The sequence below is a fragment of the Nannospalax galili genome, unplaced genomic scaffold (assembly GCF_000622305.1).
Source record: "Nannospalax galili isolate Female #2095 unplaced genomic scaffold, S.galili_v1.0 scaffold66, whole genome shotgun sequence".
Lineage (NCBI taxonomy): Eukaryota > Metazoa > Chordata > Mammalia > Rodentia > Spalacidae > Nannospalax > Nannospalax galili.
The window spans coordinates 3,276,934-3,303,090 of NW_008356058.1; the positions used below are offsets into that span (position 1 = coordinate 3,276,934).

Below are 26,157 nucleotides of genomic sequence, written 5' to 3' on the forward strand. Positions count from 1 at the left end.
CTCAAGTTGCATCACAAATGGGGAAAGATGGTTCTGTCTAACTCCCTCCCTCCCTCCAGTCTTTGCTCCCTCCCAGTGGGCCCTCTCTCTAGCTTGCTCTGGACTCCCGGCCCCTCACCATATCCCCAGGCTGGTTCAGAAGAGCTTCAGGTCTGCTTTATCTCCTATTTCCTCTCTTCCTACTTTTAATGAAAACCCACCAGAAGGCAAAGACAGAAGGAAAAAGGCAGAAACCATGAAAAACAGAGATAATAGATCAGTCATGAAAAAGATCAGAAATGACAGAGATAAAAGTCAAAAGGACCTGGGACTTCGTGGGAACCTCTGAGGCCTAGAAGGAAGGCACAGTACAGCCAAAACCTAGAGGGAGATGGAGACACTAAGGGGGCATCCCTCGTGACCCACACCTTACCTGCATACTCAGGGTCCACGTGTGGGGGGTAGTAGCCAAACTTGATGAAGATAGGGATGGGAACCCCAAACTTGAACCACTCTACAACATAGGGTGGGGGCTGTCCCGTCACCGGGTGGATCACGTCGCATCGCAGGACAACAGCCTCACCAGCTCGAGCAGTCACAAACTCGGGCTCCTCTCGAAGGCCGTGGGCACCTAACCAGAACAGCCAAGGTGACACATGAAGAACTGGCGAACAGAGCCTGCCCCTAGTAGCTCATGCTGATACCCAATGCCACCCCACACACAACTCCCAAATCCACCCCTTTCCTACCCAAGGATCCCTAGTGTACCCTTGACCCTCACCTCTTGTGCATGCCTCCCTCTGCCCTGGGGAAGTTTAAGCCTCAATATGCCTTGAACTTGAGGAACAAAGGAGGGGCGGTGCCATTTTCTCTAGTAATACAAGCAAGACTTCCTTTCTGAGACCCAAAAAGCAGCAGCTATAATCACACCTGGTCTGTCCTCCTCAGGCATTCACTGCCCCTCCAAAAGGCATCAGAAGCTATATGGTGAGCCCTCAGGGCTGAAGGGCTCTCAGCCCTGGAGGACCTGCCCAGTTAGACTCCCTGTGAATATTCAACATTCTTTCAGAAGCAAGGCGCTTCCCACTGGAGCCTGGTGGGCGAAGGCAGAGCCAGCCTCCTCTGCCGCCCCACCCCCAGCTCAGCCTGGTGTTGCAGTACTAAACAAGAGGGCTCCATACAGGAGTGGGGAATCCCTAACAAGCTAAGGCTGCTTGGCAACACCAGAGGGAAAGCCCCACGGGCCTGAGCAGCCTTTCCAGCCCCTCCTCCAAGCCACTGCGCCAACCTTGCTGCAGAGGGGAGCAAGAGGCACTGCAGTCCTCCTATTTTCCATGCCTTGGGTCTATCAGACTCTCAAAGTAGCCCTAGACATCACCATTAGGGGATAAAGATGCTGGTGGTGAAAGGGGGGGCACTGGAGCAGCCCCCTACCTTTGTCAGAGGACATCAAATGAGGGAGCTGGAGAGGGCATACCCACACAGGGGACACAGTAAAAGAAGCAAGCAGGTAAAAGAGGCCTCCACCCCACCAAAACTGAAAGCTGAGGAGCCAGGAGAGGCTAACCCTGTGGACATTGCCCACACATCAGAGCAATTAGAACCCAGAGCCCACCAAGACTCTTCCCATGCCAGGCCCCCACTACAAGACAGAGGGAGGGAGATGCCAAGGTCACCTTGTCCATTTTTTCCAATCAGAAGGACAGCCTCACCCCTACCTCCCTTGGACTGCCCACCACTTCCCAATTAACCATACACTTTCCCCATCACCACTCTCCAGGCCCAGAGATCCAGGGCAGTACCAAGGACAGCAGCCCAGTCACCAACCCTAGGCTACAAGCCAGGAGCCGGCTGAACCCTCCCACTCAAGGATCCTGGAGGAGAGCAGCAAAGCTTTGTTGGTCAGCTGCTGCTCTTTCTGCACTTCTGACTCTATGAGCTCCTGCCTCTGTCTGTCCTTCACATCTGTGTGTTGGGCTCTGTGTGTGTGTGTGTGTGTGTGTGTGTGTGTGTGTGTGTCCTTCCTGTTCAGTGTCTACCTCTCTGTTTCCCCTATGCCTGCTTCTCTTTCTCTAGGTCTTCCTGCTCTCTCTCCCGCTCCTTCCCCATGTCTCTCTGTCAATGTCTCTATCTCTGTTTCTTTCTTTGTTTCCACTCTATGTGGGTGATTCTGTCTACCTGCCTGTCTCTCTTCATTTCTGTTTCTATCCGTTTCTCAGTCTCAGTCTCTCCCTTTGTCTGTCTTTCTCTGTCTTTCTCTCTCTCTCTCTCTCTCTCTCTCTCTCTCTCTCTCTCTCTCTCTCTGTGTATTAGGGAGTGAGAACTATGGATTTCTGCTGGCCTATGCCAGAAGGGGCTTTGCCTGCTTTTCAATGATGGGAAGCTGTGTGCATATGTGTGTATATGTGCTTCTTGTCTGTATATCTCTACGTCAGTCTGTGTTGCCTGTGTCTCCTTCTCCCCTTTCTCCCTCCCCCTCCACTGCAACTTGCCGAAGGAGGAGGAAGAGAGGGAGGCAAGCCCTTCCAGAAGCCTATTGGCTCCTGGTGACATCACTGTTTTCTAGAGAAAGAACTAAGATCACAGAGTATTTTTGGAGCAAAGCAGAGTGTTGCACTCACCTGCTAGAGGCCCCGGCAGGTTTCCCACCCTCCCCTCCCTCAGCCTGGCTGTTTGCAGCCCCAGCCCTCCAGGAAAGGAGAGGGCCCAGCTGCAGGGAGTGTCTTCCCCACATCCCAGGGACACCTGGGCAAGAAGCCTGCCTGCAGAATCCAGGCACACAAAGACCAGTGCTGGACCAAAAGGAATGGATAGGCAGTGGGCTCCATGAGCTAGAAGTGTGTGTTTGTGTGTGTGTGTGTGTGTGTATACACATGTGTGAGCATGTATGCATGTGTATGTGCACACATGTAATGACTATCTTCAGCACAGCCTATGAGGAGATAAAGAGACAAACTATAGGAGCCTAAGGAAAGGTAGGGAGTTTTCCCAGGGCCAGGTTACCTTGGGGAAGGCAGAATGGACCAATAGCTGCTTTGTCCCTAGAGCCTAGGCAGAAGGAAGAGAGTCTGGGGAGCACCAGTCACCTCTAACAGTGAAGTTCTGCTCTGGACAACACACTGCTGGATCCAGGGCTCTGGAGGGCAATGCCAAGAGGTAGGTCAGCTTTGACATGGGCTCCTACAGTGCCAGCTGCTCATTTGCACCTAGCACTGCCTTCCTCTCACCTCATGTCAATGAGGCAGCCACTTTTACACCTTGCTTCCCAGGCCTGGAAGGAGGGCTCCAGGTTCCCAGTCCCAGCACTAGTCAGCCCCTGGGCTGTGCCCTGAGCCCCAAGCATGAAATGTACCCCAAGGCAGCAGCAGGATGGACACTCTCCCATCAGCATGTCTTCTCCAGACCCTTCCAACCACAATAAAGAGACTGCAAAACAAACGCATCCCAAAGAAGACATACAAGACAAAATGAGACAGATTTCTCCACAAGGAAGCTGAGGGGGCACCATGTCTCAGCCTCCAGACTCAGGCCAAGCTCTCCTGAGTTCCTGGATCTCAAAATAGTCATCTGCTCTTCCTCAACTCATACGTACACACACACACAAACACACACACACACACACACACACACCAGGTATATTCACTCTGTCACCCACAAATACTTCTTCCTAGGCCTGACCCTCTCTGAGCTGAAATATGTCTAATAAACATTCCAGAAAAGCTCAGTGTGAAAAAAAAAAGAAAAGAAAAGAAAGAGAAAAGTCATCGGCTGGCATACAGTGGAAAAAGGAGTTCCACAGAGGAGGAACAGGGAAATCAAACAGAAGCCAGCAAGCCCAAATCCAGTAAAAGAGACTCAGAGACAAGGAAAGAGGGAGGTGCAAACAGGCCTCATGCAACCCAACTAGAGAGACACTCAGGACAGGTAACATGGCAAAGAGACACTGGGACTTAGGGAACCCTAGAACCAGGATACAGAGTTGAGCCTGCAGATAGACTTGTGCCCAGAAGGGCCAGGAGGAACAGTGGGAAAGCAAAGAAATGATAAACAAGGGCAAGAGAGGGGATGCTCAGGAACAGTGGCCATAGGGGTTACCCACAGGTTCCTCCCTCAGACTGGGTTTGGCAGGAGACTATGAGATGCCCTGCATCTCATATGCCCCTTTTCAAGAAGGTAGACTATGGCCCTGTACACCCAGCAAATCTAAATCTTGAGTGTCTGCCCAGCCCAACCTAGTGTAAACCACACTGACAGGAAATGAAAGGAAAGTAGGAGGGCAGGTGGATGGAGTAGGCCCCTGCAGGTTGGCTGACCTTTTGGAAAGCCCATAGGATACAAATCTTCCATTCTCTGGGCCAGGTGGTACCCAGTGGGTGGCTGAATCCAGAGCTGCCAGCAGACCCCCCTTTGGGCACAGAACCACACAGCATCCAAGGCTTGGCACAGTCCCACATCCAACACACAACTTGAAGCTTGTCTGCTAGGGAAGGGCTGGGGAGGAAGGGTCGTGAGGATGGGAAACCACTTCTAAATATCAGTGGAAGAAACAGGAACCAGGTGTACAAACCCTCTGCCAAGAGGCAAGTGAAACACACTGCCCAGCTCTACTACGTGGGATCTGTACTTGGAATGTGATGCTGTATGCCCAAGATGGCCACTGCCATAGTACTGCTGTGTCTATCTCACAAATGGAGACATGTGGTTCCTATGTGGCTCACCCAAAGGTAGAAGGTAACAAGCTAACCTAGGTAACAAATGGTGGGTCAGGATTCCTTCCAGAACCCAGGTGACTAAAGCCTCTTCCCTTTGCCCCTCCCCTTCTTTACACACTGAGTCAGAGTTCCTACCCCATGTTCTATACAGGTTCAGAGAGTCCACACCCTGCATCCCAGGACCACAGAGGATTCCAGGGTGGACCTGCCTCTCAAAGGCAGCTGGATCAGCTGGAGTATCACTGGCCAGCTCTGGTGAAGGTCACTCTACCTGAGACCCAGGAACCCTGTCTGGTTTTTATGATGGCTAAAAGGAGGGAAGACACAGGCTGAGCATCAGCCTCCATGGCTCCTCACTGCAGCCTCCTCCTCTTCCTCCTCCTCTGGGCACCAGACTCTCAAACCACAGGCCTGTTGTCTAATAATACCAGCGACAGCCACTGCCACCTCCATCTGCCAGCCTAAAAATAATCCCTGCTGAGTCCAAAAAAGGCACAGCCCCCAATAGTCCCCCAATCCCTCCTCCTTGACATGCCAGGAGGCTCTAGGAGATTCCAGGAAGCTGGCAGGCTTGGGCTCTCACCACATGGGAGGTATACACCCAGAAGAGGGCCTGAGGACAGCAGAAGGTTGGTTCCTGCTGCCCAGCACCAGGTGAGAAGCATATAGAGAATCTGGCCAGGAGAGAAGACCAGTGCTCAGAACCCTCTGCAGAGGGTGAGTTTGAGACCATCCAAGACATCCATCCCTCCCTCTGCCTAGGAAGGACCTTCGTACCCTAGAGAAGCCCTACCTTGCTGTAGCTCCTCATCAGTGTCCATTGTGACCCTTCAGGACCCCTCTCCAACAGGTCAAGTGATAGTGGGTCCAGACAGAAAAGCCCCAACCTTAGGAAGAGCAAGGCACTGAGTGGGCTAGGGCTCCTCCCTCTAACACTTCTGACTCTTCTGGCTGGGCTCCCCGAAGCCACCATGAGGTGGTGATGTTATTAGCAACTTTAAATTGCCAGGCTAGATTATATTTCCAAGAGCCCTTTCCCCAGGAGCCACAGGCAGGAAGGAAGTCTGTAATTCAATCTCAGTCCTGCTCCTTTAATGGCTCCTCAGCAGAAAAGCGAAGCCACACCCCCTACACCCACAGCCCTAGCCCTGGGTGAAGGCCTGTTTTGCATGTACCCTGTATAACACAAGGGGCAGGCTGGTAGGCAAGCAGCAAGGCTGGCCAGTAAAGGTACCACAGGCTGGGCCAGTCACAAGGTGAGGAGCCAGCCAGGCCCTGTAACAGGGTGGGATATTACTCCAGGGCAGTAGCAGCAACTCTGCTCTGAACCACAGTAAGGACAATGATCACTCGTACAACTTGAACCCATGTGCAAGTTTTATGCCACAGCCTCTTATCTGTGGGCTCATGTGACCAGGAAGAAAATCAGGGGACAGAAAATAGAGCAGAAGACTGGGTTTTCTGTCCCTCTCTTGTCAGAAGGTCAGGCAGGCTGGCTGAGATCTCCCTCACAGCCCTGGCCCCCATGGAATGTTTCCACAAACCCTCATAGAGGCCCCATCTCTACTTACCACTCTCCTGCTTATTCACACAAGAATGAATAAAAGCAGGAAGATTTCTAAGAAAAATAGGTCAGTTGCCTCAGGCAGACAAGGCCCACACCCATGGGCAGTGCCCTTGGGGCAGAAGCCTGACTGCAAGCTGCCTCTCCAACCCCTCTCCCAGCATCCTCTCCCATCTCCCGAGGCACCTAGAACCTTCTCTACCCTGGACTATGCCAGGTTGATGGCAACTGATGCTTCTTAGCAAGAGAAGCAGCATCAGCTTCCCCAAGAGCTGAACCTCTGCCCAGTTACTCAGGCATTCTCTATTGGGCCTCAGGCATTCCTTAGTTCTGACCCTGGGCTGAAGCCTCCAACTTTGAGAACATCTGGGCTGCCTAGATGCAGATGCAGAGAACAAGGAACAGGAAAGCAAGGAGCCTGCTGAGCATAGTCTCCATGCCTCCTGCAGTAGTCAGAAGAGCAGCTCCCACCTCAAACCTGTACCAACTGGCCTTGTCCTGCTACAATCCATGTATGTGCACGCACACACACACACACACACACACACACACACACAAAGTGCTTGCACATGCATGTGCACACAGGTCCAAGGGTGCACATCAGTTACACAGACATGTACACATGCAGGGAGATAAATGTGCATATACATACACACATGGATACAGGTATGTACACACATAAGGGTACCTGCAGGTGTGCATACATGAATACACATATACACATATACTTCCAAAAAGCTGAAAGTTCTAACCAATCACAGCTCATGCTATCCACTCTTCACACAAACTGCTTAACACATCCTAGAAGCAGAAGGAAGGGGGTCACTTCCAGGGGACACCAGCTGAGAAGGCCACAGAAAAGGGGGTCTCTCATGAAGATGAGAACTGGTTAAATCTTATGCTCATAGTGAAGTCCTCATTGGAGCTCACCTCCCACCCCCACATTTTCAGTGCAGCAAACAGGAGGGCTGAAGACCGAATGAGCGAGCACCCAGCAGGCAGAGCTGAGAGAAAGTCAAGGAAGCAGCACACATGCTGGCCAGCTCTGAGAGCTCCGGGCTGGCCTGCTGAGAGGACAGAGGAGACCCAGTCATGGGAAAGAGCAAGGCACAGCAAAGTGGAGAGGGGGATGCAGGCTTTCAACATCTCCTAGCCAGGCAACCTTTGCTCCTCAGGCAACCAGATCTCAGCTTTCTGCCTTAGAGCCATAAACATGAAACCACGGGAACCTGGGATCTGACAACTCCAGAGAATGGCATGTATGTCAGGCCATAGGCCCACAGCTGCCAGCTGACTCTTCCCAGTATCCACCAAAATGTCCTATCCCACATAAATCCATCCCAGTTTCTCCCAGGGGACCTGCTACTAGACACACACACACACACACACACACACACACACACACACACACACACACACACACACACACGCCAGCACTCACTGACCACTTCCTGAGCCAAGTCCTTCTCATCTGATAGTCTATTCAGAGGCTTAAACCTGCTCCTTCCCATCTCCATCAACAAAGAGAAACTAGGTAGGCCAAAACCAGGTAGAGAACAGAGGGCATTGGTCCAATCATAAGCAGAATTTGAGTCAGACCGCAGTTTACCTGTTCACACTGGAGCCAGGGAAAATCCACCCACATTCTTAAAGACTAGACTTCCCTCCCTTATGGGAAGTTCAGATTCAGTCACACCTGGTCCATGGTCACCATATAATGTCAAAGCTCCCAGATTGCTGAGCAGATATCTGGGATGATTAATCAATAGCAACAGTCTCTCTCTTCTCCTCATCCTCTCACCCTGTCCTCAGTTACTTCTAATACATAAATGATCAGACTCAAAAGGAGTCCATGTCCACCTTTGTCCCATACTTGTGAGTTGACAGAGTCCCAACCCAACACACCTTGAGGGGCTTGACCTGTTTATCCAGAAAGGCTCCTGCTTCAAATTCTAGAAGTAGCATCTCAAAGTTCCTGGGTTCAGAGATTTCCCCAGAAATCATCTCTACTACTCCTAGAGCAGCTGAGATCCAGAAGGACCCTCACCAGTATCCCAACCCTGTTCTCTGGAACAAGCAAGTGCATGCCCCTTCTGTAGGCTGGGTGGGTCTTAAATCCCTCTACTAGCCTCTGGCAGCCACAATACTTCAGCTCTGCAGACATTGTAAAGGACTTCCAAGCTATTCTGCATGCCCCACCCACACATCTTTGGGATGCAAGGGACAAGAGGTTCTACCCAGACAAGGTCAGTCCATGAAGGGGTCTCACTTCTTCAGAGGCAGCCTTTTAAATGTCCCAAATGCTCCTAACTCCTGGTTCCCTGAATAGCCCAAAGGAAAGAAACTGATTGGGAGCCAGGAACCCCATAGATACTGAAATAAAAATGATAATGTTTGCTGAGTACATACTTTACAACAAGCAGCCAGCCACTTCTTTATCACAGCACTGCTCACCACCACCACCACCCCAAATCTCTACAAGTTCCTACTGTTAACTTCATTGAGGAAAGTGACATTTAGGAGTGAGAAATTTGTCCAAGGTCATAGGGTCAGCAAGTGGGAGAGCCAGGATTTGAATCCTGACAATTTATCTGTAAACCTAGGTCTGTGGCTGCTAAATAGAGCCATTTTAGGCTAAAAGATCCCAAGACAAATAGGTCACCCTTATTCCCAGACAGGAGCAGAGGCTCCAGACAGAAGGACCTCTATCCTGAAAGAAGAATGTCCAACATAACCTTCAGTGGTAGCAACTTCCTCTTTCTGCCTTGCCATTCTGTGATTAGCTGCAATAGAAACCCAATTTTCCTTATTCTGTGCTTAAACTTGCAATAAATAAATAAATATAAATAAGTAAATAAATAAATAAGCAAGTCTATCCATTCCTCCACCCTGGCTTGGGTTGGGGAGGCTGTTTTATATCCTTCCTTCAGTGTCTCTTCAATTCAGATCCTAGCACAGCCTTTTGTGCTTTCAATGACAAACCCATAGCAGGAACATACCAAAACCTGGCAGGGAGGAGGAGGTCACTGAAAGACTGCAAGGGAAGAGAGAGTGGGGAAGGCACAGTGGGATCCACCCCTTTGCATAAGCTTCTGGGGTAACCCAGTCTCAGTTTTCCCACCTGGCAAATGGAGAGCTTTATAACCATTCCGACTATCACAGCCCTGGACACAAAGCCGTCCTTCCCTTCACCCTCGGCTTGTTTCAGAGCCCCCTTCCAAGTGGTAGAGGAGACATATTCTAATACAGAAACTTTCTCAAACCACTCCCCCTGCACACCCCCAAGCAAGGTGCAAAGAAGCCGGCAGACCAGGGCAGACCGGGCGCATCCCGCAGAGCCCTTTCCACCGCGCCCTGGTCCTCGGGTCCTTGCCGCCCGCCGACTTCCACCCACAGATCGCTTCACTCCCGCTGCCATCTCCTCCCTGCTTTGCGAACTTGCCGGCAGCCGGGTCCGTTCCGCGCGCAGAAACCGTGAGCTCAGAGTCCTGGCAGCTTCCAGGCCCTGCTCTGACTTCCATACAAGGGTTGGGAGCCGGGTGCCACCCAGAGCTCTGCCATCTCGGAAAGCCCTCGCGCTCACGCAGCATCACCCCAAGGCACTGGCTTGGCCCTCGCCTCTTCTCGAGCTCAGATCGGAGAAAGCAGAAAGAGAAAAATCCCGCGGGGCTCCGACCCAGTGGAGGAGACCCCCTCGGCCGCGGCCCTCGCCTCCAGGCCGCTGGGCCTGGCAGCCAGGCTCTCGGCGTCCCCTGCAACTTTTGCCTAGCCGGGGCCAGGGTGCGGTTAGGATGGGCGCGGGTGGCTGTCAGGGCGGGTCAGACCAGAAGCTGCTCGGAGCCGCTGGGTCCGTTCTGCTGTCACCTGCGAGCGGGATCCGGATGCCGCTGCCAAGATGAGTGGGCAGGAGGGGCGCGGAGCGGAGAGCCCGGTCCCTTAGAGGTGGCGCGGAGAGTCCCATGCTCCGGGTCGCACCTCCCTGCATGGGCTCCTCCGCCGAGCGGCACTGCGCTGGGCTGGAACGTGCAGAAGCCTGCCGGAAGACCCGCAAAGTCCCCAGCACCTAGAGTTAGGGGAACCACGGGTCCCCCAAAGCTCCGGCTAGGTGTGCGGCTGTGAACCTTAGGTCCCAAGGTGGGCCAAGTTAACCTCCGTTCCAATGCGTTCTTTCATCGCCTGCCCGGCAGCCTAAGGGCTCCCGCACCTTCCCGCCTGGTACCTCGGGCCCGCGAGTCCCGGGCCCGGGCGCCAGTGCCTCAGTACTCCGAGGCGCGCCGGGCCGGAGTCAGAGCCTCGCCTACGAGGTCAGGGAGCCAAAGCCCGTGGCGAAGGTCTGAGAGCGCCAGGAGGGTTGGAGGAGGGACGCTGCACTTCAACTCACCTTGAGCCGCAAGACCTCGGGTGCTGATCACACTTGCTATCAAAGTGGCCACATACCAAATCATAGTACTACCGCGCGCCAGCCAAGAACCTCATCCTATCGCAAAGTGCTCCTGCGCCCGTTCACTTCTTGTGCCCGAGCGCCCGCCTCTCGCCCGCCTACGCCCCGCGCCGGTGCTCCTGCAGCCCGGGCGGCCCGCTCTCCATCCCTCCCTGGCTCAGCTCGGCTCGGCGCGCAGCCCTCCCAGCCCCGGCGCAGCGGCACCTGCACTAGCTGTGGAGGCAGAGCTCAGCCAGGTCCACGGTGAAGCCTAGTAGGACCGGACCTCCCGGCCCGCCCCCACAGCTAGCCTATTGGACACTGCCCACAGGTCTAGGGACTGATTGGTTCATCTATCTGCCCGTCGCGGCGCGAAGGAGGCGAGCCCATTTCAAGGTGCGTTGAAGTGTGGCGAGCACAGAGCCGCAGAATCATGCGCATTGCTTGGGAGAAGGCGTAGCGTCTTTGGTATGTTCTGTTCTCTGCTCAGACTGCATGGCAAGTTTCTGATAAATGGTAGCTTCTCGGGCCGGCTAATGGGACCCTCGGAGTCTCAATAACCCTTGACAGGTCCGAGGTGATGGAACCCCCTCCCACCCTGGGAATCCAACATCCGGTTTCTTTCAAGTGAAAAAGCAGTTCCCAGGAGGACCACGCTGATTCAGTGATGGGGAAACCCTGGCATCCTGAGGAAGCTAGGGAACGTCCTTTGCTGGAGATCATTTCAAAGAGGTCACGTGCAGCCTCCCCTCCTCCCACTCCCTTGCACACCCTTCTCTCCGAACAGCACACCACCCCCACCAAACGTGATATTAAGTTAGTCTCCATCCAGCCCGAAGGCAGGAGGATGACTAAAATGACCTCTAAAAGTCGAAAAGATTTGAAATGAGTCATTGGCTCAGCTGCGGCGTGTCACAGACCCCTCTGGAACACATGTGCACACGTACTGCCACCCCCAGGGCCGGTCATCGTTGCTCATGATTACTAAACCCCAACTCTGAGCAATAAAAGTTTTTTCCTCCTTCTTCTAAATAAATACTTCTCGTGCACACAATTCTTCCCCTCCCACCTCACTCACAGCCTACCTCCAGCTCAGCAGCGGGGAGCCAAGATGGATTTGAGGAGCAATTAGAAGGCAGGATGGAGGCCCAAGGAAAGGGGAAAGGGGGTTCTCGTTCCTGAAGAAGATAGGAAAGCAAGTTGAAAGAGCTTGCGATTCCCCATTCTCCCTGTCCCAGCCGCTCATCTCCTCCCCCAATACAGTTGTATTTGCAGAAGGAATAAATGAGTGTCATGGAAACATCCACAAACAATCGCCTCACACCAGAATTCTGAGGCTGCGGTGAAGATGTTTGTTCTTTCAAGGAGTGAAAGCAGTGGTGAGACTCACAGCTGTTGGCCGAGGAAGGAAATGGAGAGGCAGGGAAGGAGTGCTGGGGAATTTTACCTCTCAAATTACTTATTAGCCCAGAACGCTGCCTCTATGGCATGAAGCTCCCAAAAGAACAAGAAATAGACCTGTAAACATGCACATGCACCTTATGTAGAAAGTGGCCTTGAATGATGGAGGGACAGCCTTCCCTGAGAACTTGACCTTCTTAGCTCATTGTCATCCAGTGGAAATCTGGGACCTGATTCAGAGAAGGAAGCAAGCACACTAGTAAGCATTTATCAGCTGAATATAATCTGGAGAACCAGACTTCTAAATAGCCTCATGCTTGTCCACTCAATCCACTCACACAAACACACTCAAAATGTATCACTCTGGGGATATTGCTCTATGGACCACTGCTTTTGGGTTTTCTTTCTGGGTCAAGATGCCTTTCTTGGGGCTTTGATGTATGTAAGTTGCAAACTCTAGGACTTGTTGATGCATGAATGTTCAGGTAACAAGCCCCAGAATAACAGTTTTACCTCCAACACACATGCATATATGAACAGCATGTTCATATGCATACATACAACACTTTCTAAATGCTAGGCCTGTCTGTCAAGACTTATTGGGATCTGCACTGGTTTGTTTTTCTGTAAGGCATTGTTTCGGTTGTTACTTGATATGGAAGGGCCCAACCTAAGGTGGACAACACCATCCCTGGGCTGGTGGGCTTGGGCTGTATAAGGAAACTGGCTGAGCAAGCCAGGGAGGTGGAGGAGTCAATAAGCAGGCTTCCTCCATGGTCTCTGCTTCAGTTCCTGCTTCCAGGTTCCTGCCTAAATTCCCTCAAAGATGGTGTGACAGTATAAACCAAATAAGCCCTTTCTTCCCCAAGTTACTTTTGCTCAGTGTTTTATCACAGCAACGGAAACCAAACTAGAACAAGATGTATTTGCAGAACTATTGCTATGGCTTGGGTATGGTTTAATTGTACCCTCCCAAAGGTTCATGTGTTTGGAAACTTGATCCCCAAGTGGCAGTACTGCAGGAAAGGGGGTGCTGGAATCTTTAAGAGCTAGGACTTGGAGAGATGGCTCAACAGTTAAGAGTGCACACTGCTGGCAGAAGACCAGAGCTCAGTTCTCAACACCTATGTTAGGCAGTTCACAGCAACCTGTAACTCCAGCTCCAGGGGATCTAACAGCCTCTTCTGGCATCTGTGGGCACTGCACTCATGTGCACAAACCTACACAGAGACACACATAATTAAAAATGAATGAATAAATAAATAAATATAAATAAATAGAGTTAAGTCCCACCTGGAGGCAAGTTGGTTCTCCTGGGACCCCCTGGTGGTTCTCACTAGAGGATTATTGTGAAAAGAGCTGGACATGGTGGCTCATTCCAATAATCCCAGCATTTGGAAGGTAGATGGTCAGAAGTTCAAGATCATCCTCAGCTACATAAGAAGTTTAAGGCTAGCCTGGGCTACATGTAAAAGAAAAAAGAATGTTGTTATAAAGGAAGCAAACCTGGCCTCTCCTTCTTTCTTTCTACTATCTAGTTTGAAATTCAGCCCCATGTCAACACACACTCCCATTACTGCCATCTACCATTCTATCTTGGGGGCCATCAAGAGAAATAAACCAATGCAGGTACCATGCCCTTGTACCTCCAGAATTGTGCACTAAATAAATATCTTTTCTTTATGAAGTTAGCTGCCTCAGGTTTTTCACTATAGCCACAAATATTGGCTGATACAACTGAAAATCACTGGATTTTTCCCCTTTCAAAGTCTGTAAGCAGCCATTTGACACTTGTGGAATGATACTATGTATCTTCTGAAGCTGGAATATAGGCAGTGCTGGGTCCCTAGGCTGTCCCTTGTTCCTTGACCTCTTGAGGTATGAGCAGGTACATCTGTTCAGCATGTGGGGAGCATCTGTACTCTGAGAAACTTTCTTCGGTGACCTGAAGGCTGAGGAAAAGGATGCATCCACTCTCACCATCCATTGCATCATATTAACTCAGCCACTCACTTTGTCCTAATAAAGATGGTAGTTTCTGCTAGGAAATTAAAGCTGTCTGCCAGATCAGAAAAAGAAAATATGTAGAGCTTAAAAGAATAAACCGAACTGGGAAGGTGCTCAAAGGAATTCTCTAAAGAGTAGAATAGATCTTGTCAGGAAAAGTCTACTGGAATAAAGTAGAACACAGGAGTAAAGGCAGAGAGGAAAGGGAAGAAAATTAAATTTAAAAGGGAAAAATTAGCATCATGGCCATTATCATCCAACACATATCAGTTCATTTCAGATCAGCTCAAGAGAGATATGCTCTAGTAACTGGAAGTAAAGTATGAGGCCAGACAGATCTTTTCCTCTTGACATATGGCTGAGTGTTTGATTCAGGAAGGATGGCAACCCCTCCTAGGATGGACATCCAGTTGAATACTCAGGGACAGCACAGACCCCAGCTGTCCATAAGGCAGGAACATGGCCCAACTCCATGAGTAAGCATACCTGGTTCATCATGGATGCCCCTGATGAGTACAGTTCTCTGGGATTGCTATACATATCAGGTATGGGAATGTCTGCCATCTTTTAACTTTACAGAAAGGTTTGCTTTTAAAAATATGGGACTCTTACCAGCTATCCTGAGAAAAACCATACCTATCTATTCACACATGCCTAAAAGCCCTCATAAGACAAGTGAAGAAGGCAATAGTCACCTCGATTCCTCTTCAAGTCCTCTGAGCAATAGAACTCAAAAACAGGAGTCACTTCTTTAGTGGTTGCAAAGCTTAGGATGGGACAGTTGTTGAGACAGTTCTTATAAAAAAGAGAAGCTATAAATCAAAGGAATTTATCCAAAATGAATACAAAAAATGATGCTTGGTGTTTATATAATTAGGAGACTGTATAAATTATTTTACCCTATAAAAATCCATCCTCAAATGATATAGTGGTTATGGGCAGTGCTTGGTGGGAATACCAAGCATCAGCTCCAGTGATCATGGAAAGTCTGCTTTCAACATGGCTTACTCACTTGGCTGTTAGCTGGTTGTTAGCCTGGCTTGTCAGTAAAGGTCCTTATTTAATCCTCATGTGGACTTCTCTATGGTTGCTGGACTTCCTCACAGCTTGGTGGCTGGGTTCCAAGACCCGGTGTCCCAACAAAACCAAGTAGAAAACCTATTTCCCCTTATGTTATCCTGCCTTGGAAGACACAGCATCACTTCCACAAGTGTGGAATACCTGCCAGACTGAAAGGAAAAGAATGTAGATCCCTGTCTGTCAATGTAACCGTGCCCTCATCACATTGTAAGATGAGTTTGTGGAATGGAGGTAGTTTTGCAGCCACTTTTGAAATGATACAATTTACTGTGAAAACAGTATTCAAAATCAAAGCCAAAAAATGAACTCCAGAAGAAATTTCTAGAAAAAAAAAACTGATATTATGGAAATTGCCTCATGCAATTATGGAAGCTGAGAAATCTAACAATATGCTGTCTAAAATCTCGAGAACCAGAGAAGCTGCTAGTGTGATGTGATTCAGCATGGGTCCAAAATTCTGAGAACATGGCATAAGTTATAGAGTCTGAAGACCTGAGAACCTAGAGTTCTCGTGTCTGAAAGGCAGAAGAAGCTGAGCATCCCAACTCCAGGGCAGGGCACTCCACCCTTGCTCTACCTTTCTGCTCTCAACAGGTTGTAAATACCTAATCTTAAGAACTGGTGCAGGTAGTTGGAGAAAAGATCTGCAAGTTTCTCAAACTTGCCAATATAGACACGAAATGTAAACGACTTGCATGCACCTTGCTTGACGTCTTCTCTTCAATTACTGCTTGTCTCTCAGGCTGTGGCCTCTGGTCAGAAGTTGTTCTACAGACACCAGAAGCTATCCTAATCCAACTTTCCTTCTTCAAAAATAGGTTATTGACAACTTTTTCCTATATTAAAACTCAAATTTGATTATGACTCAAGTTTCCAAGAATACGCAAAGTTGTCCTCAGTTGCTGTTACCCCTAAAGGTCATAGCCTGATTAGGTGGTGCTGACTGATCTTCAACAGGCTGATAGAGTTCTTCCTGGTAAAGGATACCTGCTCTGCTGTATCATAGGATCACTCTATGCCATGCCATCCAAGTGAGCCCACAAGCCCAGGAAGAGGGTCTATTAAAAGCCCATCCATTGCAGGTACAGTTTCACATTGTTTCACTACAGTCTCACCATCTTGGACATATATAGTACACATCTTGGACAAGTGTAGCACACTCACCTCAGAGGCCTGTGACCTATCTCATGTGTGCACAATAGTTATGAACAGGTACACATAGTTCTTATATGCTGAGGCTGAAGTCAAATGCATATGAGTGTATTGCCTGTGTGTATATATCTATGTCATGTAGTGCCCATGGAGATCAGAAGAGGGCATCAATCCCCTGGAACTGGAGTTATGGATGGTTGTTAGCTGCCATGTGGGTGCTAGGATTTGAACCTGGGTCCTCTGTAAGAACAGTCAGTGTTCTTAACTGTTGAGCCATTTCTCCAGCCCATAAAGTCACAGATCTTAAAGATGTGTTTGTGGCACTGCAGGAGAAACCAATTCCTGGAATTTTATCCAGACTGTATTCATTTCTTGTCAAGTTGAGAAAGGAACAAAATCTTTCCTGAAGCATAAAATAGATCTGTAATTTAGGACCAGTTTACTTGAAAACCAGGTAGATAGTATCCTCAGCCATACCAACCCTCCTCCTCTTTCCTCTTGGTGTTCCAAGCCAGCTTTGAGCACCCTCAGAGAAGACGCATGTCCTGTTTTCTTGGCTTCATCCAGGAATACAGAAAGGAAATATGCTGTTCTGTATAAACTTTGTCCCACAGAACTTGAACGCTGAGTGATAGCCCTCCTTGTGGACTGTCCCCCAGAACATGTCACATTGTTCCTTCAACAGTTGTTCACCTTGACAAAGGCTGCACCATGGAAAGAGTGGTTTTCAACCTCCTGGACAACTCTGGCATACATGGTTATACCTGTTCCTGCCCACAGGTAAAACATCCACTGGTGAGGTGCTACCACAAGTAGGCTGTAATGGTCCTCACTTCTACTCCCTGATGTGAAGAAGCCTAAAAGACAGCTAAGAATCTGGTCTCCATGGGATCACCCAAGCTTTACCCATGGCAGGTAGGGAATTGGGTCATTCTCTTTGAGTTATTCTTCTTTCAACTATAGAAGGAACAGTAGAAGATTATAGGAACTGAGGTCTACAGGAGAGGCTATGAATGTTCTTATAAGGAGATTCTCTTTCATATGCTTCCCAAAAATCCAATGCCAAGCCCCTATGATGCTGTATAGGACAACAAATGGGATCTGGAGTTTTACCCAAAAGATTGCATGGCCAGGGATTCTAATATAGCACAGAAGTTTCCCTGGAAGCGCATGGGGTCATGGACCTGGGAATATGGCAACTTGAAACCAGCAAAAGGTTGATATATGCCAAGGATCAGAAAACTTTGTGAAACCAGTATGCCATGTTAAATGCCAGCAATAGGAAGACCAAGGACTTGGGCTCAGGAAATACCAGCAGAAATAAATCTCCAGTTAATGAGTAGACCCTGAATACGAATCTGCAATCAGCATCTTACCAGGCACTGGGGAGGAGGATAAAGTAAGAACAAGCCACTGTCCTTGTCATTCAGGAGCTTGGAACCCAAAGAGAATGGTGAGTCTGACACATGAACAGTATCTTCTGAACTCTGTCTACATGAGACCACAAGAGAGATGGTGGCCCAGTTCATTTTTGTTACTGTAACGGAATACTAAAATCAGGGTAATTTTCTTTTTTCTTTTCTTTCTTCATTATTATTACTATTATTAGTGTGTGTTTGTGTGTGGGGAGGTATGTGAGTGGAAACACACATCCCATGATGCATGTGTGGCGATCAGAGGACAACTTTCAAGCGTTGCTACTTTTCCTCCACCCTGAGATCTAGGAATCAAACTGAGGTCATCAGCTTGGTGGCAAGTACTTTTACCTACTGAGCCATCTCACCTGCTCTGGGTAATTTTCTTTGGGGGGGTGGTTTTCTTAATAAAAAATAAAAAATGGGCCAGGTGTAGTGGTACATGCCTTTAATACCAGCACTTGGGAGGCAGATACAGGTGGATCTCTGTGAGTTTGAGGCCAGACAGGACTATATAGTAAGGCCCTGTCTCAAAACTCCAACTAACTTAATTGATTGATTGATTGATTGATTGATTGATTGATTGGGCAGCTGGAGAGATGACTCATCAGTTAACAGTGCTTGCTGTTCTTCCAGAGAGGACCCTAGTTCCCAGCACCCATGATGGGGGAGCTCACAACCACCTGTAACTCCAGTTCTGGGGGTCTAATGCCCTCTTCTAGCCTTGAAGGATACCTGTACACACTTGGTATATACACAGATACACACACACACACACATACACACACACACACACACACAAAGAAAAAAAATTTTTTAAGTTTTATTCAGCTCAGATTTGGAGGCTAGAAGTCTAAGACCTGGCGGTTTCATTGGTGAGGGGTTTGGTGAGGCCTAACAGTAGATAGTGTCATGGTGGAAGTAAGAGCACATCACAAGACAGGAAGCCAGAAAACAATTCAGAATTTGGGCCCACTCTCACAGTCCACCATCATGAGAGCTCAAGAGTCCTACAAGAACTGCCTTTGTCCCTTTCAAGGTCAGTTCACTCAGTGATCTAGGCTCCTCCAACTACGTGCTACCTCCTAAAGGTCCTGTCACCTCTTGGCATTGCCACGACAGTGACCAGACTTCAAAACACGAAACTTTCAGAGACAAGCCACATCCAGAACACAGCATCTGAGCTCAAACTTCAGAGGATCTGCAAGAAGGTAAGGAGAGATGGGTGAGGTCTGAGAAGGGGAGAAAGAAAGAAGAGACCAGCAGAGAGGGAGATGTAGATCTGCAAGCCACCAAGGGTAGGAGTCAGTGTGATCATCTCAAAGTGGACATTCAATAAAGTTTCGTGGTAAATGAATGTGCAGAGGTGGTAATAAATTGACCTGTCTGGCCAGTCTGTAACATAAAGAAACCTCCATGTGAAGAAAAGAAGAAATGTGTTGATGAAATGAGGAAACTAGTCAGCTGGGAAAGATGAAACAGAGGACTTGGCAAATGGAAGAAACATGGGTAATTGCAGGTTGTGGAGAGAGGTGACAGATAAGGTTTGGTCCTAAGGAAGGACAGAGAAGAAAGCATTGCTTTAGTTTCCAGCATAGCCAAAGGCACAGAGGCACAGGACTGGGAGTCAAAAGAGGCCCCTGCAATGGTGCGGGGAGGAGTCAAAGCTTCTGCTTTGGATCCACAGATGGACAGGCTGAGGATGGGGGAGGAGAACAGGCCCTAGAGCCACAGCTGGCTGGAGAGCTTGCAGGGGTCTATTTTTGGCACCCATTCGACCCCAGACCTCTCATTCCCGGACCCCTCCACACTTAGCTCTCAATTCCACACAAAAGGGCCTTGTGTGGGAGTGCAAGTGGATGCAATGCATCTTTATACCATTGCCTCCCCTCCCCAGAGCCTTGGCATGAACAGCGCTCCACCAGGTGTGGGAGACAGGATGGGAGGGGCTGGGCACCGGGCATGAGCCAGAGGTCAGAGAGAAGCACCAGCCTCTCTCCCCTGCTGCCTTGTCCCCGCCCTCCCCTCAGTGTCCCTGTCCTTGCTCCTGCCCTTCTGTCCCTGTTCTGCTTCCATGCGCCTCTAGCACAAGCCCTTCTCCTCAGTTCTTTCCTTCTCTTCCTCCCTGTCCTCCCCTTGCTGGCCTGAAGAGTTGGGGGAGCTTGGAGACAGAGCCTGATTTACTCTTGGCAAACATCCAGGACGGAGTGTACCACAGCAACAAGTTTCCATGGTGCTTGGACACAAGGCAAATGAGGTCTAGGGAGAGATTACTGGCCTCAGAGCCACAAACCTTAAATCCCATCCCTGCCACACCTCATCAGTGATATATCATTAAATAAGATGTTTAACCTCCCACATTGGGAATTCTGTCAATGCTCCATCATTCCATTACCCTCATCAGGAATGCTGTAATGCCCACTCAGCAGCCCACATCCAAGAGTACACCAAGTGATTGCTACCTTCACACAGTTTGCAGTTAACAATAGCATTTCTCAGAAGAATGGTGTGAGCTAAGACATTAATATAGAGCCAGTCCATTGTCAGAGTTCAAAGGCTGCTGTGCCCACAAGGTATACCAGAATGTCAGGGAGAAGGACACAGTGTGGCCTCTGCATGTTCCATGGAATGCAGCTATTATGGCCCTGCCTGAGAGTATGATGCTGAATCTCAAAGCTTGCCTATAGCCGGTGTCTGTTCTGGTTAATTAGAAACAAGGAACAACAGGAGAGAGTGTAGACTCATCTACATAGGAACTGAGAAGGCCTACCTGTAGAGATGTTGGTGTGTGTGAGATGTATTCCTGGGGAGGGGTAGAGGGAAATCATGGTAGGACCTATTTGGAAAAGGAAAAGAATTTGTCCAGAGCCCTGGCTTCTGAGAGTGTAGAAGCTAGGTACGTGGACTTGTGTACATATATACAGAGGGACAGAAGGAGGGAGGGAAACAGGGGACAGGGGGAAGGAGGGGAGAGGGATAAAGGGAGAGAGGGGGAGAGGGGACAGAGAGAAATGAGGGGAGGGAGGGAGGGAGAGAGAGGAGAGAGAGAGAGAATCAATCCCTTTCTAGGAAACTAAGTTAGAAAAGCAAAAGCCTGTGGACTTGGGGGTGGGCACAGCTGCCAGAGAAGCCTGGTGGGGGATTGTGAGGAAGCCATTTGAGGCCCTGAAAAGGGAGTCTCATGGGGAACCTAGAACAATGAGCTGATAGAAGGGGGAATGTGGAGAGAAGAGGACAGAGGGGCAGGCTGCCATGAGTGCTGCTTGCCTGGAAACTTCCCAAGGTTAATCGAGGGGCACCAAGCAGACTCTATGACATTCCAACATAAGGAGGTGGGGGGGCGGGTAGAGAAGAGTGTTTACTGTGGGGAGAAGGGGCCTTTCTCTGCCCTAGGCTGCTGTCCCTTCTGGAAGTTCTATGAAGCATGAGCCCTAGGAAACTCCATGGAGGGTGAGCAGGGGTGGGGGTGGAGGAGGGAAGCATCTGGCTTTCCATCCATCATTCAAGTAGACAGTCCATAGCTGGCAGACAGCAAGGACATTAGGGCCTGGATCAGCTGCCCTTGGACCCTGAGATGGCGACAGCTAGGGAAACTCTGTACATGGAATTCCACAGAGTCAACCTCCACTACACAAGTGATGAGCATTTAAAAAGGCGCTTGAAGGAAAAGAAGGGGAGGCAATGCCCTCAGAGGCAGGAAAGTGAGTCCACTTATGTGGGAGAACATGGTGATACTTTGAGGCCCCTGTTTCTAGGCTGAAGGATTTGTCATAAACAGAAATGCCAAGCTCTTGTCATATGGTGTTAAAACAACTGAAACTCACATCTGCACACAAACACATACAGCAACACATTGCACATGCACTCATTCAGAAAATATACATGCGTGTGTGTCAGAGTACATGTATAAAAGCCCACATATCAATGCAGGACACACCACACATCTGTTCATTCAGAGATCGTAAAGATAACCACATTCGTGTGACCTACAAGATTCCATACCCTTTACAGCCATTCTGTGGGCAAGTGTGGCACATCCTTAGGCATCGCGGGGCTAACACACACTGAACCACAGTTCATGTGCACATGAGACTTCCTGTGGTCTCCCACACCAGAACTCTCAGAATGGATATTCCTACAACCCTCTGCTTGTCTTTCTTAAGTCCTGTTCCTTTTGTCCACACAAAATATACCTTTTTCATGCTCACAAAGTGCTCAGTGTCCACACTGACCCGTACTTCATCTTACCCAACTCCCGACCTCGAACAGGCTATAGATGCTCAGGAGCAGTTACCAGCAGGTGGCGCCATGAGGAGCCTCTTGGAACCAGGAGTGGCATTAAATGAGGACAAATGTACATTTCTAGAAGGAAACTCAGTCGTGCCAGTAGGCGAGAAACCCTCCTTCTTGTGCCAGGACAAAGCCTTGTGAATGGCTCTGTCAGAAGTTCAGGCCAAGGATGGCCACTTCCAGGCAGGAAGGTAGAGGGTACAAAAGATTGGCACAAAAAGAAGGAGCAGGAGAGCAGCTCTGTGGACTGTGGGGTTTGGACATGTACGTGTTCATGTTTGGTGAGCACACACTGAGTGTTGCACTATAAGGCTGAGGAGTTACTTGTGTGTCAGTGGATGTGGGTGAAGGAGGTATATAAAAGCTTGAGCATAGGAGGGGGCATGTGCAAGCTTCTGCAGATACTGATATGTGTTGTGCAACTCAGGGAGGGAAAAAAGACGAAGCAGAGCAAGCTAGAACTCCTCAGTCACCACACCATCATCACTGCGCAGAACACAGTTGTTAGCCTCCTCCCACACACTCCACACACCATGCACTCCAGGGACACACACACACACACGCATACACGCACACACACACACGCATGCACACATAACACCCACACAGACAGGTGCTGTGCTGCCACATACAGACCTGCCTGCCTACACATTTTCACACATATATATGGCCCCATGGAGAACTATAGGATACATATAGTAACAAAGACACACATTGCTCTTCATGCACATGCACGTGTGTGCTCTCTCACACATTCAGTGTTGTATCTGTAAATTAGCTTGCCCTCACACCCCCTGGAAAGAAGGAGAGGTTAAAAGAGAAGAGATGACTTTCCTATTTTGTGCAGTGTCTTGACTTCTGAGACGCTGGTGATGTGAGAGGGATGTATAAAGTCAGAGAGCCTCCAGGTCTGAGAACAGGAGGGAAGGGAGAGTAGAAGAGAGCACACACCCTGCCAGGTTCCTCAGCACTATGGACAGCACCCCAGCAACAGGGACAGGAAAGCCCTTCTTCAGAGGTGGAGTCCAGAGCCCTTTACCTGTGCCCAGAAGGGTATCTGGAGTCAAATACAATCCAGTCCAACCTCTTTGACCTTGGAGGCTTATAAACAAGCAGCAAAAGTGTCTACCTTTCACAGACGATATGAGCCACGAAACACCCAGAGCTATGCCTGGCACAAGATAGACTCTCCACAGAGGTGACAACACCTCTGATTCCTGTCACTATCAGCTCCCAGACCAGAAGGTGAATAGTCTCTGCAAAGCACACTAAATACCTTGGCAACACATTTCTATACTTCAGGGTTATGAACCAGGAGATCTGACTTCCCGCCCCAACCTTCCATCCCTTGTGATCTAGGCAAACTGCCTTCCCACTCGCGTCTCAGGTTCCCCTTCTAGAGCCCTGGAATAATCGCAACATAGCACTTACAGAAATTGAACATTCTACTTGCCAGGCCCTGTTAGAACCACTTCTCAAAAATTAAATCTTTGAATCTTCGTGACATTAAGTAGATGATCTGTTACTCTCTCCATTTTATAGAAAAAGAAATGAAAGCATCCACCCATGATCGGACCTTAGGTAGGAGCAGGACCCACACATCTATCAACAGAATTTGAGCTCTTAATCATGACACTGCACTGCTTCCTTCGTGACATGTATGCATCAATGACATCATGGATATAGAAGTTCTTTGTAGACTTCAAAGCATTATACAAATGTGGAGATATATTGTTATGCATCCCAGCCTGGCTCATGGATGAGTAATTGCATAAGGAGTGAGAACCACACAGAATACAGGAAACAGGATGGGGATGAGTGCCATCTGCGACTGGCACATCAAACCAAGAAGAGAGAAACAAGGAGAGGATGGGCCAAAAGGGGCCCATGCATTCTTCTGTGACTTCTACCTCTCCATTTCTTTGGCCAGCCCATGACCAACTTGGAGGTCAGACTATAATGTAGAACATAAAAAGGAAACTTTTCAAGTCACTCCCAAATCCTCCTCTTAATTATAACCACTGCCTCGGCAGTCTCTTTTCCCTTATTTACCTCATGCCCCCACTTTTCAGTTATGTTACCTAACCCACTATAGTCCTAGGACAGGTATCAGAAGCACAGTAAAGTCAAAGCCTAAAAAGATTAGAGGAGGTGCCTCTGGTGCTTCAAAAATTAAGGCATGGAGGCCAGGAACATTTTTATTACCTTGGGAAAAGGAAAGCTCTGTACTCTGTTCTTGGTCCCCAACTTGATTCATACCAATATGACTTACAGTTTCCTAAGAAGGTTTCCTGATTCTTAAGAGAGAATTATTTGCTGTATACAAGGACAATCTCCTTCTCTTTAAAAGTCACATATCTCTCATCCTAGGGTGGTTTGTACACAGAACAGAAGGGTCACTGGCCTGGGACAGCAGGTCAAACACTGCCTCCACTTCCTATGTTCTCCATCCTTTGTTTTCCAGAATTCCTGGCAGTTAGGGATTCTTCCCTCCCCTCCTTTCTGATGAATCCATCAGCACAGAGTTCTTTTCTTGTGCTCCTCAAGCTGGCAAAACGATCTCAGGCATTTAGTGGGAATGGCTATGAATCTGTCATCATTAACAGAACACTGAAGGCACCAAGACTTCGATGTGGCTCTTGCTCCTTTTCCAGCTCCTCTCACATTATTCTCCAATATATTCAGGACCTTAGAGCCTAAGAAAGATACAAGACTCTCCTCTAGATCCTATGGAGCAGAGTCTTAAAGAAGCTCCACAAACTGGGGGAAGCTGGAAGTCCTGGGGGGGAGTCCCACTGGCCCTCAGACTAGCCCGGGCTTTGAACTGTCATTCCAACCTTCCCTCCTCATCTGTAGCCCTCGCTTCAGACGCCTTCCTCTTCCCCACAGATGTATAGGACACGTCATTATGCATGCTTCTTTCTTAACAGCCCCTTGCCCTCAGCTTACACTTCTACTTCATAACATCTTTCTTCTCCTTCCATTCCCTGAAGTTGTATCCAAACATGGCTCATCAGTCACATACCTTAGAATCCCAGCAACATGGGGTAAAAGTTCTGCCTTTAAATATCTACCGCAGAATCATAACCCAGGCAGGGGCAGTGTGACCTCAGAACATGTTCTCTGCAAACCTCTCTGTGACTCAGCTACACAGCAGCTTGAGGCAAAACTGCCATAACAGTAGCAGGGCTCATCCTCCCAAAGCCAGCTAGGTTACTTGCTGTCCCCTAAGCCTTCCTCCAGGTGACTAAATATCCTCAGACACATGTACAGCTTTGCAACTTATTTGAGAAGCAGTGTTGCAGGACCTGTCATAGTCTAGAGTTAGAGATTGTCTGTGAACCCAATGGCACCAAGAACTTATCATGGAGATTTCAGCAAATCATCTTGCATGTTTGCATCTATTTCCTAAGCATCAAATGGGGCATGGTACTTATCTTTCCTCCTCATAGTTATGATGTAAGCTTCAGATGAGACAGCAAAAATGAAAATGCATCAAAAGGAAGAAGCTTTGAATAAATGGCATGTGTTTATTATTATGTAAAGGATGTGTGAGAGCAAGACATAGAGTATCTGTCAGAAGATTCTGCTGCCATGCCACAGAGCAGTAAGGATCAGTCCCCACCACTCTCTGGGAGCTCTTCTCCTGAGCTTTGTTCTGAGCCCAGTAGAGAAAAGGGACCTGATCTAGAGGTCATGCATTGGGAGAAGGAACCCTTGACTCTCTTGGAACAAGTCTCCCCTATATTCATGTCCTGCTCTGTCCGGAGGCCAGCATCCCCCATCAAAGGTAGTGGGACCAGTCCTTTACATCAGCTCTCCTTTCTCTAATTACTCTTTACACACTCTGGTGCCAGGCCCTCCGACCAAATTACAATTGATTCTTCGCTCCTCCTAGATCAATGCCATCGACCTGGAACAGAGTGGACAAATCCAAATTCAGCCTCTAGGAAGCCAACAGCCCAAGGCAAAGCCCAGCAGAGATGCCTGCCCTAATAAACTGTGGACACACACACACACACACACACACACACACATTCACCATATGCCCAAGAAGCGCATGAACACATATATGCGCCAATAGTACTGGACCCTATGCACAGGCATCAACATGCAGACACATGCACAGTTCAATTT

At 49.0% G+C, this 26,157-nt stretch overlaps 1 protein-coding gene across 3 annotated transcripts in view; it reads right to left on the reverse strand.

The window, feature by feature from the left end:
• Igsf9b (immunoglobulin superfamily member 9B) overlaps positions 1–10,865 on the reverse strand; it is a 59,034-nt gene extending 48,169 nt beyond the window's left edge. For 2 of the 3 annotated variants that reach the window (XM_017803485.1, XM_017803487.1), the window contains exons 1-2: positions 10,637–10,865; positions 413–610 (exon numbers count right to left, since the gene is read on the reverse strand). In XM_017803485.1, coding sequence (XP_017658974.1) covers positions 413–610; positions 10,637–10,700 — 262 coding nt within the window. In that variant the 5' untranslated portion in view covers positions 10,701–10,865. Of the gene's footprint in view, positions 1–412; positions 611–10,119; positions 10,308–10,636 lie in introns of those variants that run through there. The other variant, XM_017803486.1, reaches the window with a different exon arrangement.
• Positions 10,866–26,157: the final 15,292 nt, after the last annotated feature.